Source organism: Enhydra lutris, unplaced genomic scaffold (genome assembly GCF_002288905.1).
Source record: "Enhydra lutris kenyoni isolate GAN:26980312 unplaced genomic scaffold, ASM228890v2 scaffoldscaffold17, whole genome shotgun sequence".
Classification (NCBI taxonomy): domain Eukaryota; kingdom Metazoa; phylum Chordata; class Mammalia; order Carnivora; family Mustelidae; genus Enhydra; species Enhydra lutris.
The window spans coordinates 26,763,776-26,781,224 of record NW_019154101.1 but is presented as its reverse complement, the minus strand read 5'-3'; the positions used below and the strand labels follow the sequence as shown (position 1 = coordinate 26,781,224).

General features: G+C 41.0%; 1 protein-coding gene across 1 annotated transcript in view; it reads left to right on the top strand.

Moving 5' to 3' along the window:
• The first annotated feature begins 898 nt into the window (after positions 1–898).
• Positions 899–17,449, top strand: part of LOC111147812 (monooxygenase DBH like 1) — an 89,312-nt gene continuing 72,761 nt past the window's right edge. The window contains exon 1 of the mRNA XM_022504059.1: positions 899–1,165. Coding sequence (XP_022359767.1) covers positions 899–1,165 — 267 coding nt within the window. The remainder of the gene's footprint in view (positions 1,166–17,449) is intronic.

Sequence of the window (17,449 nt, the reverse complement as noted above, 5' to 3'; positions counted from 1 at the left end):
TACAGTCGCCACATTGAATAATGAGCGTTCTGAAGACAGGAGTGATGTGGTAAAAAACACTTCTTGCTAAAACACTTTTGCTAAACGTGACTGTGGTCAGAACTTGACATAGCGGGAAAAGAGGATTTCAAATTATAATCTAACTTCCAAAGCATGCTTTAATCCTGACCTACAATGGTGAAGGAGTTTGGCAGTATTTGTTCCCTCAAAGCCAAACTAAACCAAACCCAGGAGGAAGGCAAGCACCAGGGCGCTGACTTTCTGCCATCACGAGCGAGACTTTGCCAGCCTCGGGACTCCCACAAAGTGAAAGGGTGGGAGAAATGACCCGGAGGAGATGATGGTGTCCCTCCGTGGGCTAGGGAGCCCTGACCGGGACTTTCTCTCACTGTCCCTCCTCCCAAACCCAGGATTTATCCCTTTTGATCACTCAACACCTCCCCTTCTCAGCTAGGCTAAACTTGTCTTCTCTCCTCAATTTCTCCTTCCCCCAGGGATTCACTCCCGGGCCAGCGCCCCCTCCCGCGCCCCCAACAAGCGCCCACGTTCTCCCAGGACTAGCGTGCTCACTCCTTTCCCCTCGGCCCCAGCCCCTTTTCTCGGCTTCTGCCTCTTCCACCCGGGACGCCGCTCTCTTGCCTCCCCACGGAGCCCAGACCTCGGGGAACGAGACCCGGACGCCGAGACGCAGGTGGCGGGGCGGGAAGCCCGACGGGCCGAGGGTCGCCCGCGGCTGGCGGGGGAGCGGGAGCGGGTGGGGCCCCTCCCCGCAGGCGGGCGCGCGGCGGGCCGAGGGGGCGGGCCCAGGCCTCCCGCGCGCCGCCGCCGCCCCTCCAGCCGCCTCTTCGCTCCGCCAGTCGGCGCGACCCAGGTGTCAGCGGGCAGGAGGCGCCTGAGGATGTGCGGCTGGCCGCTGCTCCTGCTTTGGGGGCTGCTCCCCGGCGCAGCGGTGGCCGGGGGCTTGGGCCGGGCCCTCCCGCACCGCACCCTCCTCGACTCCGAGGGCAAGTACTGGCTGAGCTGGGGCCCCCGGGGCGGCCGGCTCGCCTTCCGCCTCGAGGTGCGCACCGCCGGCTACGTGGGCTTCGGCTTTTCGCCCACCGGGGCCATGGCCGGGGCGGACATCGTCGTGGGCGGCGTGGCCCACGGGCGGCCCTACCTGCAGGTAAGCGAGTCCCCTCCGGGAGCCCGCCCCACCGAGCCGCGTCCCATCTCCTCGCGCCTTCGGGGCAGGCGCGAGTGCAGGCGCCCCCGGGGCCGCCCGGTGCCCTCCGCGGCCGAGGCCAGAAGCCTCCCGCAGCCCTGCAGCCCGAACCCTGCACGCGCTCCTCTTGGAGGTCGGCTCCCGCGCCCCTGGAGCCAAAGGCGCCCGCGGCTGGGCTCCCCGCCTCCGCCGCCCAGCCCCGAGTTTGCCCCCGGGGAAGCTGAGCACGGGTGACCCCGGGCAGCTTTCCGTCTCGGAACACTTTCCTTTCCCCAGCGCCGCACTGACTAGATCCCCCACATACACACCTGCCACGAATCCCGGTCCATCCGTCCTGGGAAAGGAGAACGACCCTTTGGGGACCTAAGGAGAGGGCTATTAGGGTTGGAGGGAACTGGGAGCTTTAGCACTTTGCTATCTTGCTGTCTAGAACCAGGATCCCAGAATTTACCAAATCCTAGCCATTCTGGAGTCCCCAGGCATGGAGCTGAGGTCCCCTTCCTCATCTGAGAGATGAATGAAAGGTCCCCAAGAATCGTTTAGGAACTTTGCTATCCTGGGAGCCCGTTAGGATGCCCATTCAGAGACCTGCAAAACTTACAGTTCCCCAGGCAAAATCCTCTATGAAGTGGGGAAACTTTTCACTTCTTTTCATGGCTAACCAAGTTAATTTGACAGCTGCCGATTTGCTTTGAAAGAGTCGGAGTAGGCACGTTGCCTGTTCATAGATATCTTTATGAATGGGAGAGTGGGGGAGGATGGTGAGAAAACCAGAATGATTAGGTGGTTAGGTTTTCTGGACATCTTTGTTAATTTGATCTTGACAACTTTTGGGCGCTTTCCCATGGTTACATAGTATCGTGGTGAATATACTCTGTTACTTATAAATGTTCATCCCGAAATACTGCCCTTTGCTAAAAAGTCTTTTCTTCAAAATGAAAACTCCTTACCGTTCTGGCATTGGGTTAATGTTTTGATGATATTAAAATCCGTGCACCGGTTGGATACCAAAGTGCCTTTCTCAGTAATTTTATTTCCGACTTCTAAGTTTGATTTCCACAACTTTCTGACTGAGATGCCATCAAATTTTAACCCTAATTCTGGCACTGAGCTAGTAACTCTGGCTAGAAATAAAGAAAATGACTGTAATAAAAACTTCAAAACCATCCTGTTGTCTGTTGTTTGTTTTTTTTTTTTTATAAATTAATCCTTTTCTCACAAAATAAGCTTACTACACCCCCAATAAATGAACTTTTATGAAGACTATGCTTTGTTGAAGTCATTGATGTATAAATTTCCTCCAGCAACATTTCAGACATCAAATTCGTAAACCAAGAATTTGATCGCAGGACAACAGGCCTCACTAGCTGAATAACTAACTCTCTTCTGATAATGAAGAAGAAAATATCTTCTTTAAATACCTAATTGAGTCAAGTCCTTTTGTTTGTTTGTTCAGGGTGGGAAAAGTAATATGTCCCTTAACTATCTTTGCACGTTTTGTTGAGAAGGACTTGGAAAATCTTTCTACAGTAATATCATAAAACAGGGTATACTTTAAAAGATAACTTGATATTGTCCCCCCCCCAAAAGAGTAGCATTTCTAGAAAATCCATCCAATTTGATATCTAATGAAAGACCAAAAGTAGAGTCATGTTTCAACATGCCGTAATTGGCCCACCACAAAAACAGACTTTGTTAACCACAGAGTGTTTTCACACTGCTGGTGGTTCTTCATAAAGACTGCATAAAAATTAACTAAATGCTCTTTGAATTAACTTTGAGCCATATGAATTTTCTCAAAATAATCAGTGAATACTTATCACTATGAGATAAACCTTAGAAATGGTCACTTTCCCAATATATTTCATGAGCACGAAATAAAATTTTTCCCTCCATTTTTATTCCTAAGGAAGTAAAATCCTTATTTTCATCTATGTATGATAATTGTTTTCTTAGTGGACTGACAAGCTTACTGTCCCCTTTCCTTCATCCTACTCATTCTAGGATGTATAAAATACACTAAAAATTATGCTCATCAGTTATATGGAAAGAAAACTGATCAAAAACCTCTTTAATAAAATGAAAGACACCAAACACTAAAAATAAAAAAATATATCAGTTCCTTCTGGGTCATCCAGGCTAGGTGATTTTCTAAAACTTGAAATTGAATCTTTTTTCTAGAAACTATTAATTTGAGAGTCTACATACAGTGGTATGTTAAGGAGCAACTATACCAAAAAGGTAAACAGGGTCCTTAGACAGTATATGTAATTCAATTACATATTAGTGGACTTCAGATTTCATGTAATTTTACTCCCAGTGAGAACAAACTTTGCAAGACAAAGCATTAGCTTCTGGGGCATCCAAGCATGTGCAGCAGCTGCTAATGGTTGGAGATGGCATCAGGCCACTGATAATACCCTACATTGACATCTGGGTCACCTCCCCTTGCAGCTTTCTTTTTTTCTATATATTTTATATCCTCCTTTCTTATTTAATTTTTAAAAACTTGACCTTCAGATATTTTTTTCTGTCATGATTCTGACTTCTATTTTTCTAGTTATCTTAAACTTTCTTTTCAATAGGATATTAACTCCTAGATAACTGTGTAAGAATAAATTCCAGCCAACTGGTAAAGAATTGTTGGTTAAAATAGATGCCAGAAACCCAAATGCTTATAGAAGTTAGACAGCAAGTATAAAAGAGTGATGGGCTTGATGCAATGCAACAGACAGTAGAGAAGATTGAGGGGAAAAGAGTTTTTGTAACTGAGTTACTGTTTTGTGGGAATGCAAATCAGGTATTGGCAGATCTTTTGTTTTTGCTTTTGGTTTTTTTGAGAGAAGATGGAAATTTAGATGTGTGTAAATAAAATCCGATTATGAAATACTGGCCACAATCCAAGTTTGTACAAAGCACCATGTAGAGCACATACATACACAAAATTTTCGTGGAGATAAGAGCCCATGGATAACTTAGTCTGGGGCCAAGAGGGAAAAAGAAAGGTTAGTAACGAATCGACCCAAAATATGAAAAGCCATGAAAGGCAGAGGGCAGGTTCCATTTCTCTTCAGGCGTGGCTTATTCTGTGGCAAGAAATGTCCAGTGCCAGAGGGGGCCTTGTCCATTTTTTTTTTTTGGTAATCTATTGTATGACACAACACCCCAAAATATGTTTGCTTAATACAGTGACAGTTTGCTCTCAGCTCTGCAATTCAAGGAGGGGCTACTTGATGTCAACCCAAGGTGAGCGATTGGAATCATCGGGAGGCTCCCTCAATCACTTGCCTGACTGGCGGCTGCTGTTGTCTCTTGGCTGGGGATCTTAGCTGGTCCTGTGGTGGGAGTGTGGCCACTCCATATGGCCACTCAGCTTCCCCACAGCTCAGTGGCCCGGTCCCCGTGGTGAATACCCTGAGAGGCCCAGGTAGAAACTAGATAGCAGCCTTTTCTAACTTAGCCTTTGATTCATCTTCGTTGTAGTCGTATCTCACTGGATTCAAGAGGGAACATGAGGTGGCACCTTAGGAACATGTCATAAGGAGGTCACAGGGGAATGGAATATATATATGAGTGTGGCCGTCTTTGCAAAATACTTCCACACCCATCCCCACTGACTTGTCACAGTCTCCTTCCCACCACCACCTCTGAGCACCTGTCTACATGCATCTACTCTCTCTTGACACTACTGAGATTGGGAGACAATATTGACTTATTCACCTTTTTTCCTTTTACACACACTCTCTCTCACACCACTCAGAAGGAGTTAGTGTTCAGTTATTCTACACTATTCCACACTCCCCTGCCAATAAAGACTACAGAAGTCTACAACTCCCATGTTTTTCAGTGGTTGCCAATCATTAATTCAGAGTTGGAGCCAGTGAGAATACCTCCAGAGGTAGGTGTGACATTTGCTAGTAGGTTGTGGGTGAAAAATCAAGTTCTGATTTCTTGCCTCAAGGCAGTAGGCCGGCCAGCCTTAAAACTCTACCCAGAGATGAGGCTTTATGGAAATTTGCCCCTGCCCATTTTTTAACCCACTGACCCAAATGGGTATATAACCAGGTCTGATCAAATGGGAAAGAAAAGAGAAACATGGTTGGGAAGTGAAGGTCTCAGTATCATCTATCAGATACCCTGTTGTGGAGGGTCTCACACTTGGGGTAATGTGACCCTTGGGATGCTGCTGAGGTCATTTCTGCACTGGCTTTCACAGGATTGCCTGGGGTGGGGGTGGGAAGCAGCCTTTCCTCTCGCCTTGGCTTTTGAAAACCTCACTATTTTGTCTCAATGAATTAACTCTCACTTCCCTGATGGATTCCTGTCCTTTCCTTGTACTTTGCCCCTTTTTGACACAGTGCAATCCTACCCCCCACCCCATCCACTTAGCAACTGTGAGTCCCCATTTGAGGAAAGTAATCCGGGTTGATGAATGCCTAGTTTGTGTGAGTTAGAGAAGAGGGCAGCATTGTCGGATGTGCCCGTTGAATTTGCACAAAAATTGATTCACTCTTCCTTTGGGGGTAGAAATCGCGAGTGAATGGAGGCTGAAACATATGTCATCATTTGTTACAGCCTTGCTCCCTGGCTGCCTCTGTGAAACATTTCTGTGGAGGAGAAGCAAGTCTTCAGGAGCAGGGTAATTGCTGCTGGGCTGTTCGCTGAGGAAGTGCTCGGAAATTGTGCTGTGATTTGAAATCACAGAAAACAGTGAGCATTCTTTGTGGTTAACGATGTGCTGCTTTTAAGCGCGTCCCAGCCAACGGCAACAAAGAAATGTTTGGAAAGCAAATTGAAAAGCTGTAAGGGAAAGATGAAGAGAGCGTACAACCCTGACACAGCTCAGCTGGGGCTTTGTTAAGAGATATTTATAAGTCTTCAGATTATGCTCCCCCACCCCGATTTCCAGATGACGAAGGGACCTCTCCAAGCGTCGTGCTTTGTGCATTAGTAATAAGGACACATGAGCCAGTGTAATGCTCCACACACGATACTCTACAGCTGTGTGGTTCTCCCTGGCAGAGCAGATGATTTCATAATGCCAGCCTGAGGAAACAGGGCAGACCTAAGAGCCATGGGAATAATGCACCTGAACTGCCCAACAAGTTCAGGGCTTCAAACTACCAATGGCATATTTCTGGGTTCTTGTAAGGGAAGGCAGAGTCCACTTCAAAGAAAGTGAATTGTGGCTTATTGATTCAACTTTTTTGTAATACAGCCCTATTACAATAAAGTTGCTGGCAAAAGGAATGAATTCATTATACATCAACATGTTTCTGAAAAATGTTTGATCCGTATGAAAGAAAAAGACAAAACTTTGAGTATGGATGCCTTATGATGCTGTTTACTATAACTTTTAAAAAATAACCAGTACAGAACTTTTAAATAGCCAGCTGGATCCCCAGGAAACTTCTTCCCAATCTATGTCTTTTAAACTTGTTACAATCTAGAGTAGACTCCCCAAACAAACAAACAAACAAACAAAAAACCCTGCTCATAAGGATAGCATATAGCTCATAGCAGAGAATTCTACAAAAATAACTTCAAATGCATACTTTTTGTTAACTGTAAAGTTGGAATTATATATCTAGTGCTATACAAATAATGTATAGACCACATTTAATTTGCTATTGAGGCCTTTCCTCTTCATCTCGTGTAACCAAAAATTATGAGAAGACTTTAAACAGTTACTGCTTTTACAGGTTAGTGTTGCTGCTCTGTGTATTTACTTACTGCTCTTAGGAGTTCAGGGATCAGGGATGCCCAGCTGGCTCAGTCTGCAGAGCATGTTACTCTTGATCTCAGGGTCAGGAGTTTGAGCCCCACATTGGGTATAGAGATTGCTAAAAAAATAAGCAAACTTAAAAAAAAAAAAAAAAAGAGCTCAGAGTTCAGTTGATTCCCCTCAGGGCTCCTAAGTTTCCCCACACCTCCAATTTTACAGGTGAGAACCTGAGTCTTCTATACCTATTCAGTGGTGTGGTGGCCATACAGATCAGCAGCCTGGATTCATTTCCTCTGAGTCCTGGTTTTTTATTCTTTCTTCTCCTGCAAGTAAGCAGTAGTTTACATAAAAACATTCCAATTTTCTTCCTTAATAGTGAAAGAACATGTATAATAAATAGGTTTTAAAAGTGATCAGTAAAAGAAAATCATAGTATTTCTCTTACTACTTCTGTTACCCCATAAATGTCATAGACATACATTTCTATGGTATGATTTTTCATTCACTGAGTTCTTAGTAAATGCCATATAGTACGATAAGTCCTATAAGTATGTACTCTCGTATAATGCTCACAATAGTCCTCTGAGGTCAACGTCTTATTCCTCCCATTTTGTGGATGTCCAAACTTGAGGTTGCAGGTTACAAAGCAGGACAATAATTTGTGACTCTCACACGACTGAATAAAACACTTACCTATGGGCAGTGAATGTCGGAATAGTCGTTCAGTCATTTAATCAATATTGATTGAACTTTTATTGTTCAAGTTCCAAATCCTAGGGACACAGAATTGAGTGAGATGAAGCCAGTGGTATCATGGAGCTCAGATTTTGGTGGGGGATAAACAAATAAATACATAAACAAGAAAAATACCAGGAAGTGCTGAGAATTAAAATAGCGTGATGTGATAAGGAGAAACCATGTGGCTATTTCAGATCAGAGTGCTTCTGATCAAGACCCGGAGGAAAACAAATGTCCCAAGTCTTAAAGGTTGTCCTTGGAGATTAATCACAGTGTTTACAACTCAAAACATTATATACTGTGAAGAAGGTTATCTGGCATGTGCATCAAAGAAGTTAGTCGACCTCGAATATAGGAAACTGCTTACCTGGAAGAAATATAATTAATGTTTTAACAAATGTGTCTGAACCACATGAGCTCTCTTTTCTGTTTCTGTGGTATTGCTACACAGATGTTTAGTAAGCTCCACTAGAGTCTTTCACGCTTTGATCTAGAGACTTGGTGATTTTATAGAAGTTTCTTTCTTAATTCTAGGTGTCAATGTTTTTCTCTTATACTCTACTCTGTTCTTTCTCATCTGCAATAATATTAGAGAATTAAAGAACTTGGAGAAGCTAGATCAGCAAAACACAGGTGCCTGCAGAAGAGTTCCATCTTTCAGGCAATTTGTAAACGAAAACTTGGAAATCTCAGTTTGTTAGGTAAAACTAAATTGCTACCCTTTTCTCTTGTGCAAAGTGCATGCCCTGAAATTTGCTCATACAAGGGAACTCATGGTAGATAAAACCAGGTAGAAGGTAGGCCTCCTGGTACTTTGGACATCCAGATCCCTTTGGGCAGAGACAAGATGAATTCATGCTGTGGCTGATTACAGTTTAGTGATGAACAGCGCGGCTAATAGAGAACTGGGAACTGAGAAGATACTTCCTATGTCAGAAGTTCTCTGCACGTTAACATCACTTGGGGGGGGGGGTCTTTAAAAAATTCCAAAGTCCAGGTAACTGCCCTCCCTCCCCCATACCAATTAAATTTCATACAGTCTCAGGGGGTGGACATAGGCATTAATAAATTTTAGTTTCCCAGGTGATTCTGATCAGCAGACATGCACAGAAACTACTGACCTTATGTGTTCAGGCTCTTTGATAGGAATCAGGTAGTCAACTCCTTTATGGACAACCTACAGAAGCCTGGAAGATTCCAGGCATCTGGCATGGGGATGCAAAGGAGAATTCCATACAAAACCATTCAGAGTGCATTTGAAGCCTGATGTTGAAGCAAGGCCGGCAATATGTCTGTATACGGGAAAATATTTTATAAAATAGAAGAACAAACTGGATTTCCCTAAAATGGAAATGCTTCTGAGATGAGTTTGACCTGTTATTGATAACTCCCAAGTATTTTCTTTCAGATTTACATGCTTAAACTAGAGTAGCAACGGAAGGAATGTGCATAGTGTTGTATTTCAACATATCTCTCCTCTCCTAGCTTTCTATCATTTCTGTACACCTTTTGTCAGTTGGTCCTAGCTGCTGTATTTCTAGGCAACAGGAATATCTGCCCACACAGAGTCTAAAATTCATAAGTTATATATGGTTACAGGGCATCAAAGGAACATTAATAAACAAAAGTTTCAGATAATTCTCAGCCCGCATTTAAGCCAAGAAAAATGTTCTACTTTAAAATCTTTTATTAGAATTAACAGTAACAAAAGGGACTCCCTGTGTGTTTGGAAAAATTCTCAAGTGTCTTTCCAGTTACGTAAATAGATATCCTCTCCCTTCCTTCCTCTGTTCTCCAAGGTTACTAGGAAGCAGTGAAATGCCCTGAAGTTATCACTGCAGAAGGGAGAGGAGGAATGGTAGCGGGAGTGGTAGATAATTAGTATTTTATTAGGGTATGGATGGAACATTTACAAGTTGGTGACTGTCAGCGTTGCCACATCTTCCCGAGGTACCAGGGACAACAATTCCATGTGCATGACAGGTCATCAAGAAGTGCTTGCAGAGTAACTGAGGAATGCTTAAAAGCAGGAATTCTTGGTGTAAATCCGGCACTGCTTGCTGCTTATTGGATGTGAACTCCTTAGCCTCTCTAAGTGAGTTTCCTTTATGAAGAAGGGACTCCTGATACCTAAAGCATGGGGTTTTGATGAGAATTAAATGGAATAGGCATGTAAAGCTCTTAAGCAAACTATGTGGCACATTGAAAGTACTTAAATAAAAGATACTATTATAATTGGTCAAGCATTCAGTGAAATGTCAGAATTAGCGGGAGATGACATGGAGACAAATATGGCAGCTTTTCAACTTGGGGAAAAGGTTTATCTGCTCAGTGTAGAGATGGGGGATATTGATAGCAGTTTTTAAGGAAATTAGAGGAAAAACTATAAGCAATTGGTTTGTGAATACTTTGCTGTCATTAATGACCAGAGACCAGCATAGTTTCAGTAAACACAGATTACACTAACAAGACTGCATTTTCTTTTGCATTTGGTTTGCTGGACTTGTAGTTGGAGTATTAAATACATGGCACATCTGAATGATAATAAGGCAATTGGCAGGGTTTCTCATTTCTTGCATGAGATGGGCTAAAAAAATTGAATTAGGCATAATCATAGATATTTAAACATTCATACCGAAAATATGTTGATAACAGACTAGTTACATTGGACTACAAGATGAGGACTCAAAGATGGTAATGTAGTAAAAGAATGAAAAGAAACTAAAAGTTAAAAATTCACTGACAATACACATAAACACTTGGTTAAAAAATTAATTGTGTATATATAAAACATGTAAAATTGAACTTAATTAGAATTCATATGGAAAAGTTCTAAATATTAGGTCATTTTAAACTCAGAATATGTGCTGGCTAAACACATAGATGCAATATTAGCCTATAAACTCTACTGTTTACATGAAGGGAGGTAATATTGACAGAGTACTCTGTACTAGGCTAATCACATCAGAAGGTAACTTTTAGAATAACATTTTTAAGAGATCTAAAAGAGGATTATAAACATGATTGAAATCTCTGGAAGCTGGGATTCCCTGGGTAATGGGAAAGAACTGTCAATGTTTTGCCTGGAGAAAGTGATTAAAAAGATGTGATCATTTTTTTTTGTTTGTTTGTTGTTTTGAGTAGTGGACAGTATTCTTCAGAAAATATGGATTAGATGCTCTCTGTTAGCCTCCAGAAAGAAGAAAAAAGACCGAATTAATACATTAAAGAGTAGAAGATTTTATTTAGTTCAGTATAACATACATTTCTGACAATGAGAGGTCTTGAAATTGAATGAGTTGCTTTGTGAAGTTGTAAATTCATGAGCTTTTCACTAGAGGTATTAAATACTGTGTAATCATCTCTTTAAAAATATTTCTGAGAGAGGAGTGCCTGGGTGTCACAGTTGGTTGAGCGTCTGTCTCTTGGTTTTGGCTCAGGTCATGACTTCAGGGTCATGAGACGGAGCCCTGCGTTGGGCTCCAGGTGCAGTGGGGAATCTGCATGAGATTATCTCTCCCTTTCCCTCTGCCCCTCCCACATTTATGTTCTCTCTCTCAAAGAAATAAATCAGTCTTCAAAAAAATTTTTTTTGGAGAGAATTCCTCCTTTGGTGGGAGCTGGGATCAGGTGACTTTCAGGTTGTCTTCCAGCTTTAGTGTGATATTAAAAATAACTTTATTCACATTCATGCTTTTAGGTTATTCAAGAACTGAATAGAAGACAAGATATTAGTAACTATATTGGAAACCATCTATGTTGTTTTTTACCCTGCCTCAGAAGTTGTCCTGTCTCTGTGTACACTGTCCCGTTACAGTGGGTGTGAGAGCATTTCATCTTCCTACTGTGTGTTTCAGTATATTCGAATTACATGTAGTGAATGTGTATTAGTGAATGTGTACTTGAAATCTGAAATTTAAAATCTGAATTTAAAAAAATGTTTTCTGACTTGTATATACTCAGAAGAATTTGGAGGGCTTCAAGAGGGAAGATGATTGTGATGGTGAGTTTCTGAAACTTGGTGGTGACGTTATTTTGATTTATCTCCTCCCAGTCTGCATATTCTCTGTCTCCTGACCTTCCCACCCAGAAAGATGTCTAGGTAGGCACCTCAAGTTTAACCTCATTCACCCTCAACATCTTTCTTTCCCAGCCTTCCCAGTCTTAGTAAATGGCACCTCCTGGTAGCTCCAGTCAACGCTTAGGAGTCTTTCTTTTGTCTTCTCTTTCCTTCACCCCACATATGAAATACATCTTCAGGTTCTGTTGACTTTTCCTCTAAGCTAAGTAAAAAACCTGCCTCCTTCCCTTCAGTTTTTCTATGACCAATCAATCACAGACCACCTGGACACTGCATGACTCCTATCTCTTTTTATTTTTTTTCCTTTAAGATTTATTTATTTATTTGGGACAGAGAGAGATAGAGAGCACACACATGTGCACTACTTGGGGCAGGGGCAAAGGAAGAACTTTTTAAAACAAATTCCTCTGAGCTCGACCTGGGGCTCAGTCTTATGACCCTGAGATCCATGACCTGAGCTGAAACCAAGGGTTGGTCGCTTAACTGACTGAGCCACCCAGGTGCTTCATGACTCCTGTCTTCTGACCACCACTCTTATTCCTTCTTGCCATCCTCTAACATGGTAACCACAGTAACACACACACACACACACACTCTTTTTGTGTCAATCAGAATATGTCACTTGCTGCTTAAAGCTCAAATGACTTTTATATACGCTTAGTATTAAATTTGAACTCCCTACACAACCTATAAGGAATCATAAGTTCTGGGACCTCTGTTGATCTCTGTTGATCTCTCTTGGGCACCATATAGTTCAGCCACCTGGCTTTTATTTGTTTCCTCAAACTGGATGCCCACCCCTGTTCAGGTCTTTTCCCATTGCTGCCCTCTCTTCTCGGAATCTGCTTCCTCCATAACCTCTTGTGTCTGGCTCATAATTGTAGTTTATTTCTCAGAGTAAGTATCATTGTCTCAGTAGTGACTTTTCTGGTCACTCAGCCTGAAGGCTTTCCAGTCACTCTCTATAATCTGTTCTGTTCTCCTTTAAGTATTCATTATCTAAACATTTTGGTTATATATATATATATATTTTAAATTTTTATTTATTTTTTAAATTTCTTTTCAGTGTTCCAGAATTCATTGTTTATGCACCACACCCAGTGCTCCATGCAATACGTGCCCTCCGTAATACCCACCACCAGGCTCATCCCACCTCCCACCCCCTGCCCCTCCAAAACCCTCAGATTGTTTTTCAGAGTCCACAGTCTCTCATGGTTCATCTCCACTCCAATTTCCCCCAACTCACTTCTCCTCTCCATCTCCCCATGTCCTCCGTGTTATTCCTTATGCTCCACAAATAAGCGAAACCATATGATAATTGACTCTCTGCTTGACTTATTTCACTCAACATAATCTCTTCCAGTTCCGTCCAAGTTGATACAAAAGTTAGGTATTCATCTTTTCTGATGGAGACATAATACTCCATAGAATATATGGACCACATCTTCTTTACCCATTTGTCCGTTGAAGGGCATCTTGGTTCTTTCCACAGTTTGGCAACTGTGGCCATTGCTGCTATGAACATTGGGGTACAGATGGCCCTTCTTTTCACTACATCTGTATCTTTGGGGTAAATACCCAGTAGTGCAACTGCAGGGTCATAGGGAAGTTCTATTTTTAATTTCTTAAGGAATCTCCACACTGTTTTCCAAAGTGGCTGCACCAACTTGCATTCCCACCAACAGTGTAAGAGGGTTCTCCTTTCTCCATATCCTCTCCAACACGTGTTGTTTCCTGTCTTGCTAATTTTGGCCATTCTAACTGGTGTAAGGAGGTATCTCAATGTGGTTTTGATTTGAATCTCCCTAATGGCTAAGGATGATGAACATTTTTTCATGTGTCTGTTAGCCATTTGTATGTCTTCATTGGAGAAGTGTCTGTTCATGTCTTCTGCCCATTTCTTGACATGATTATCTGTTTTGTGTGTGTTGAGTTTGAGGAGTTCTTTAAAGATCTTGGGTATCAGTCCTTTGTCTGTACTGTCATTTGCAAATATCTTCTCCCATTCCATGAGTTGCCTCTTTATTTTGTTGACTGTTTCCTTTGCTGTGCAGAAGCTTTTGATCTTGATGAAGTCACAAAAGTTCATTTTCGCTTTGGTTTCCTTTGCCTTTGGAGACATATCTTGAAAGAAGTAGCTGTGGCTGATATCTAAACATTTTGGTTATATTATTGTTAAAAATAACCTTTAAATTGTCTGCTCCCCCCCCCAACTAAATTATAAGTTTGATCAGAGTACGGACTTTGCATGCTATCCTGTATAGTTATATGCCTTCAGCCCTACAACAGGGGCTGAGGAATACTAGTTGCTCAATGAAATTTGTGTTGGAAGAAAAGAGAAGGAAGGGAGGAAGGGAGGAAGGAAGGAAAGAAAGAAGGGAGGGAGGGAAGGAGGAAGGAAGGAACCGGTTTTCTTCTCAAAATTTACTTCTTGTGTACAGTGGTCATGGGTAGTTAAGAGAAGTCCTCTAAAATTTTAAAAAACTAAGATGGTGGATTAAGATGAAGGTAAAATAATATTTTATTTCTATGATAAAACCTGAAATTGTTTGTTTTTTCCCCATTGGTATTTATTGTTAACCTAAAGAGTCAAAATGTTAATTTTACATTCTATCTCTGATAATTCTATAATTATAGCAAAGTATTAAATTACTGTATGTGAAAACTGAACTGAGATGATCGCCTGTAGGGGAAAATGCAGGATGTGTATTTTCAGAAGGTGGCACTTAAAGAACAAACAGATTGCTCAGGTGGGCCCCTTATTGGAACGCAAGCCAACAGGGTTCCTATTTTGATATTCCAGTAGCTATTTAACAGATCCCTTATTAGACCTAAAGAGATTCAGTTTTATCTGAAGTGGTCTAGAAGGCAAGCTCCTTGTTTTTTGACATTCTGCCCCAATTTCTAAGATTAGTGAAGAAATATCTTATTAAAACCAGCTTACCCTGAAATCTGAAGGTTATGTTTATTATATAGTTAGTTTTTACAGCTTATGAATTTTGGGAATCAAAGATTCTCTTTAACACAAAAATATTTATTATTACACTACCAATATTATTAAACCACTGTAACACTTATTATAGAAATTGATATCACAAACAGAAATGTTTGAAGTCACAAGGCTTTTGAGATTCAGAAAAAGAAGGAAAAACGACAAGCACCTGTTGAAGAAAGTGATGGCAGATGGTAACATTTTTCTCAAGGTTCCCCTGCAGCTGTGCTTACATTCGGTTTTCCAGGCTGAACCGGGTTTATTCATGTCTTTTATTACACCCAGGAGAGTTTTTACTTCATCCTGCTTACCACAGTATCAGTCAAAGCTCTTTTCTGTGCAGAGATTTTATTCAAGAAAGAGAAAAAAGACTGACAATGAGAAAGAACCAATTGAACATCTGTGTAATCATGTTTTTTAACAAGAGGTCGTAGCAATCATGCCGATTTCCAAAGCCAGCTTTTGGATGTTAGTTTTAAAGTGGCAGTCAGGACAGTCAGGACTCGTGCTTATCATGCCAGGTGATAAAAGCCAACGGAGGCGAGGGCTGACTTACTTTTCTCTTGCCTCTCGGCATTTTGAAATCTCAATGATATATTTCATCTTTTTTTTCAAAGCCTAGTGTTCAAAAGACAAAACATCCTGTGAGAACATGTTTCATTTTTATGACACAACTGCAGATTAACTTTACTGCTGAAGTCTAATTATCAACACAGATTTTCAAGGGTAACAGGTAATATTTTATCTTTAAAAAGTAAAACAATGAAGCACCTGATTAAAATAATAATCCACAATAAAAGCAGAAAATGATACCTTCATGGCAATTCCTACTGAAGTTAATATTTTTTTTTTAAGTTTATTTATTTATTTATTTGAGAGAGAGAGTGAGAGTACAAGCAGGGAACAGAGGCAGAGGGAGAGGGAGAAGCAGACCTGCTGCTGAGCAGGGAGCATGATGTGGGGCTTGATCCCAGGACCCTGGGATCATGACCTGAGCTGAAGGCAGATGCTTAAAGGACTGAGCCACCCAGGCACCTTGAAGTTGATCTTAACATAGATATTTGAGTTAGAATATGATTGAAATTCACGTAAAAGGGCACCTGTGTGGCTCAGTCCGTTAAGCATCTGCCTTCGGCTTAGATCAAGATCCCAGGCCAGCATCAGGCTCCTTACTCAGCAGGGAGCAAGCTTTTCCCTCTCCCTCTGCCATTACCCCTGCTTGTGTGCTCTCTCTGTCAAATAAATAAAGAAAATTAAAAAAAAAATCACATAAAGCCATTTAGCTAGAGTAACATAAGTTCACATTTCACTTTACAACATAAAAACTGAATAAACATAAAGAAGAATGACTTCTGCACATTGACATAATTAAAACATCTTCAAATTTTAGCTTTGCGCAGTGGCAGTATCGTAGCCAATGAGGTTTATCCGAGGCGCGATTATTGCTAATTAAAACATCTTCAAATTTTATTTTTAAACTTTTACAAAATCTTTACAGAATCATGAATCTCTGAATACTCCTCAACCCTCTTGTCCTCATAAAATCAATTTTTAATGACACTGAATTGGAGCCTACTTTTTTATTTATCAGTATTTTATGTTAATTTGTACTATATGCAGTATGTATCATACAATTAGATATTTATAATGGCTGCGACATCTGACCATGGCAGTGAGAGTGCACTGTGATCAATATTCCTATTTTTATTATAAAAGTGCTGGAATATTGAGCTCTATAGGAAGGTGGCTGAGAAATGGCCTTTACCTTGGATGCTCAGTAGAGATGTATCTGATTGTATTTGCCAAATGGAAACTGGGATGGGGGCAAAGGGGTGTCATCCTATTCTAACTATAAAGGTGAAAGTCAGATTGTCCAAGTGATCTCAGGGAATTTCATAAACATAAGTACTATACAGTCTGGCTTTGTGACTATAAATTTCTAGGTTATATTATTGGTTTTCAGGCTGTTAACTGGTTGATGTTTTACTGTCAATTTCATTCTGCAGGGTTTTTCTGTGTTTTTTTTTTTTTCCTCCAAGAGGATAATAGTACAAAATAATGATTCCATGTAATTATCCAGTCAGATGACATGCAGCCCTTTATCAAACTCTCAGGAAACTGCTAAACTCACTGAGCAATACTTTTTTGGATTTAGCCAATCTGCATGAAGGATTTTCAAGATGGACTATTCTTTGGGTGACTTGCTTTCTTTTCATCTCTTCTTTCCTCCCTCCCTTCCTTCTTTTCTTCCTCCTGGCAAGAACAGTTGAATGATAGGGAATTTGGGACTCGGATTTTTTTTTTTTTCTTTAGCCTCTTTCTCTTTCTGGCATACTTCATTGCACTTTTAAGGTTTGCCATATACCATTTTCTTTATTTTAAAATATTGACCCCATTAAGACTGTGTTGGGTTAGTTCATGTATTTTCTTAATACGGGTTGAAGGAAGAAAGAAGGTGTTGCGAGGGAATAATTTTTTTCCCCCGAGTGAAACTATTTCCATACCACTAAGATGTTAATATAGGATGATGGTTCCTGAATTAGCATTAGAGGAAAAATTTATAATTTAGAATTTATTAATTATATAATAATTTATATAATTAATTAAAATAATGATTTAAAAATAATAATTTAGAATTAGCAAGAGGAAAAGCAGGATGCTCCTTTTAAAATTACACATATTTAATAAGCATCTGCAGTTTGCAAGTAA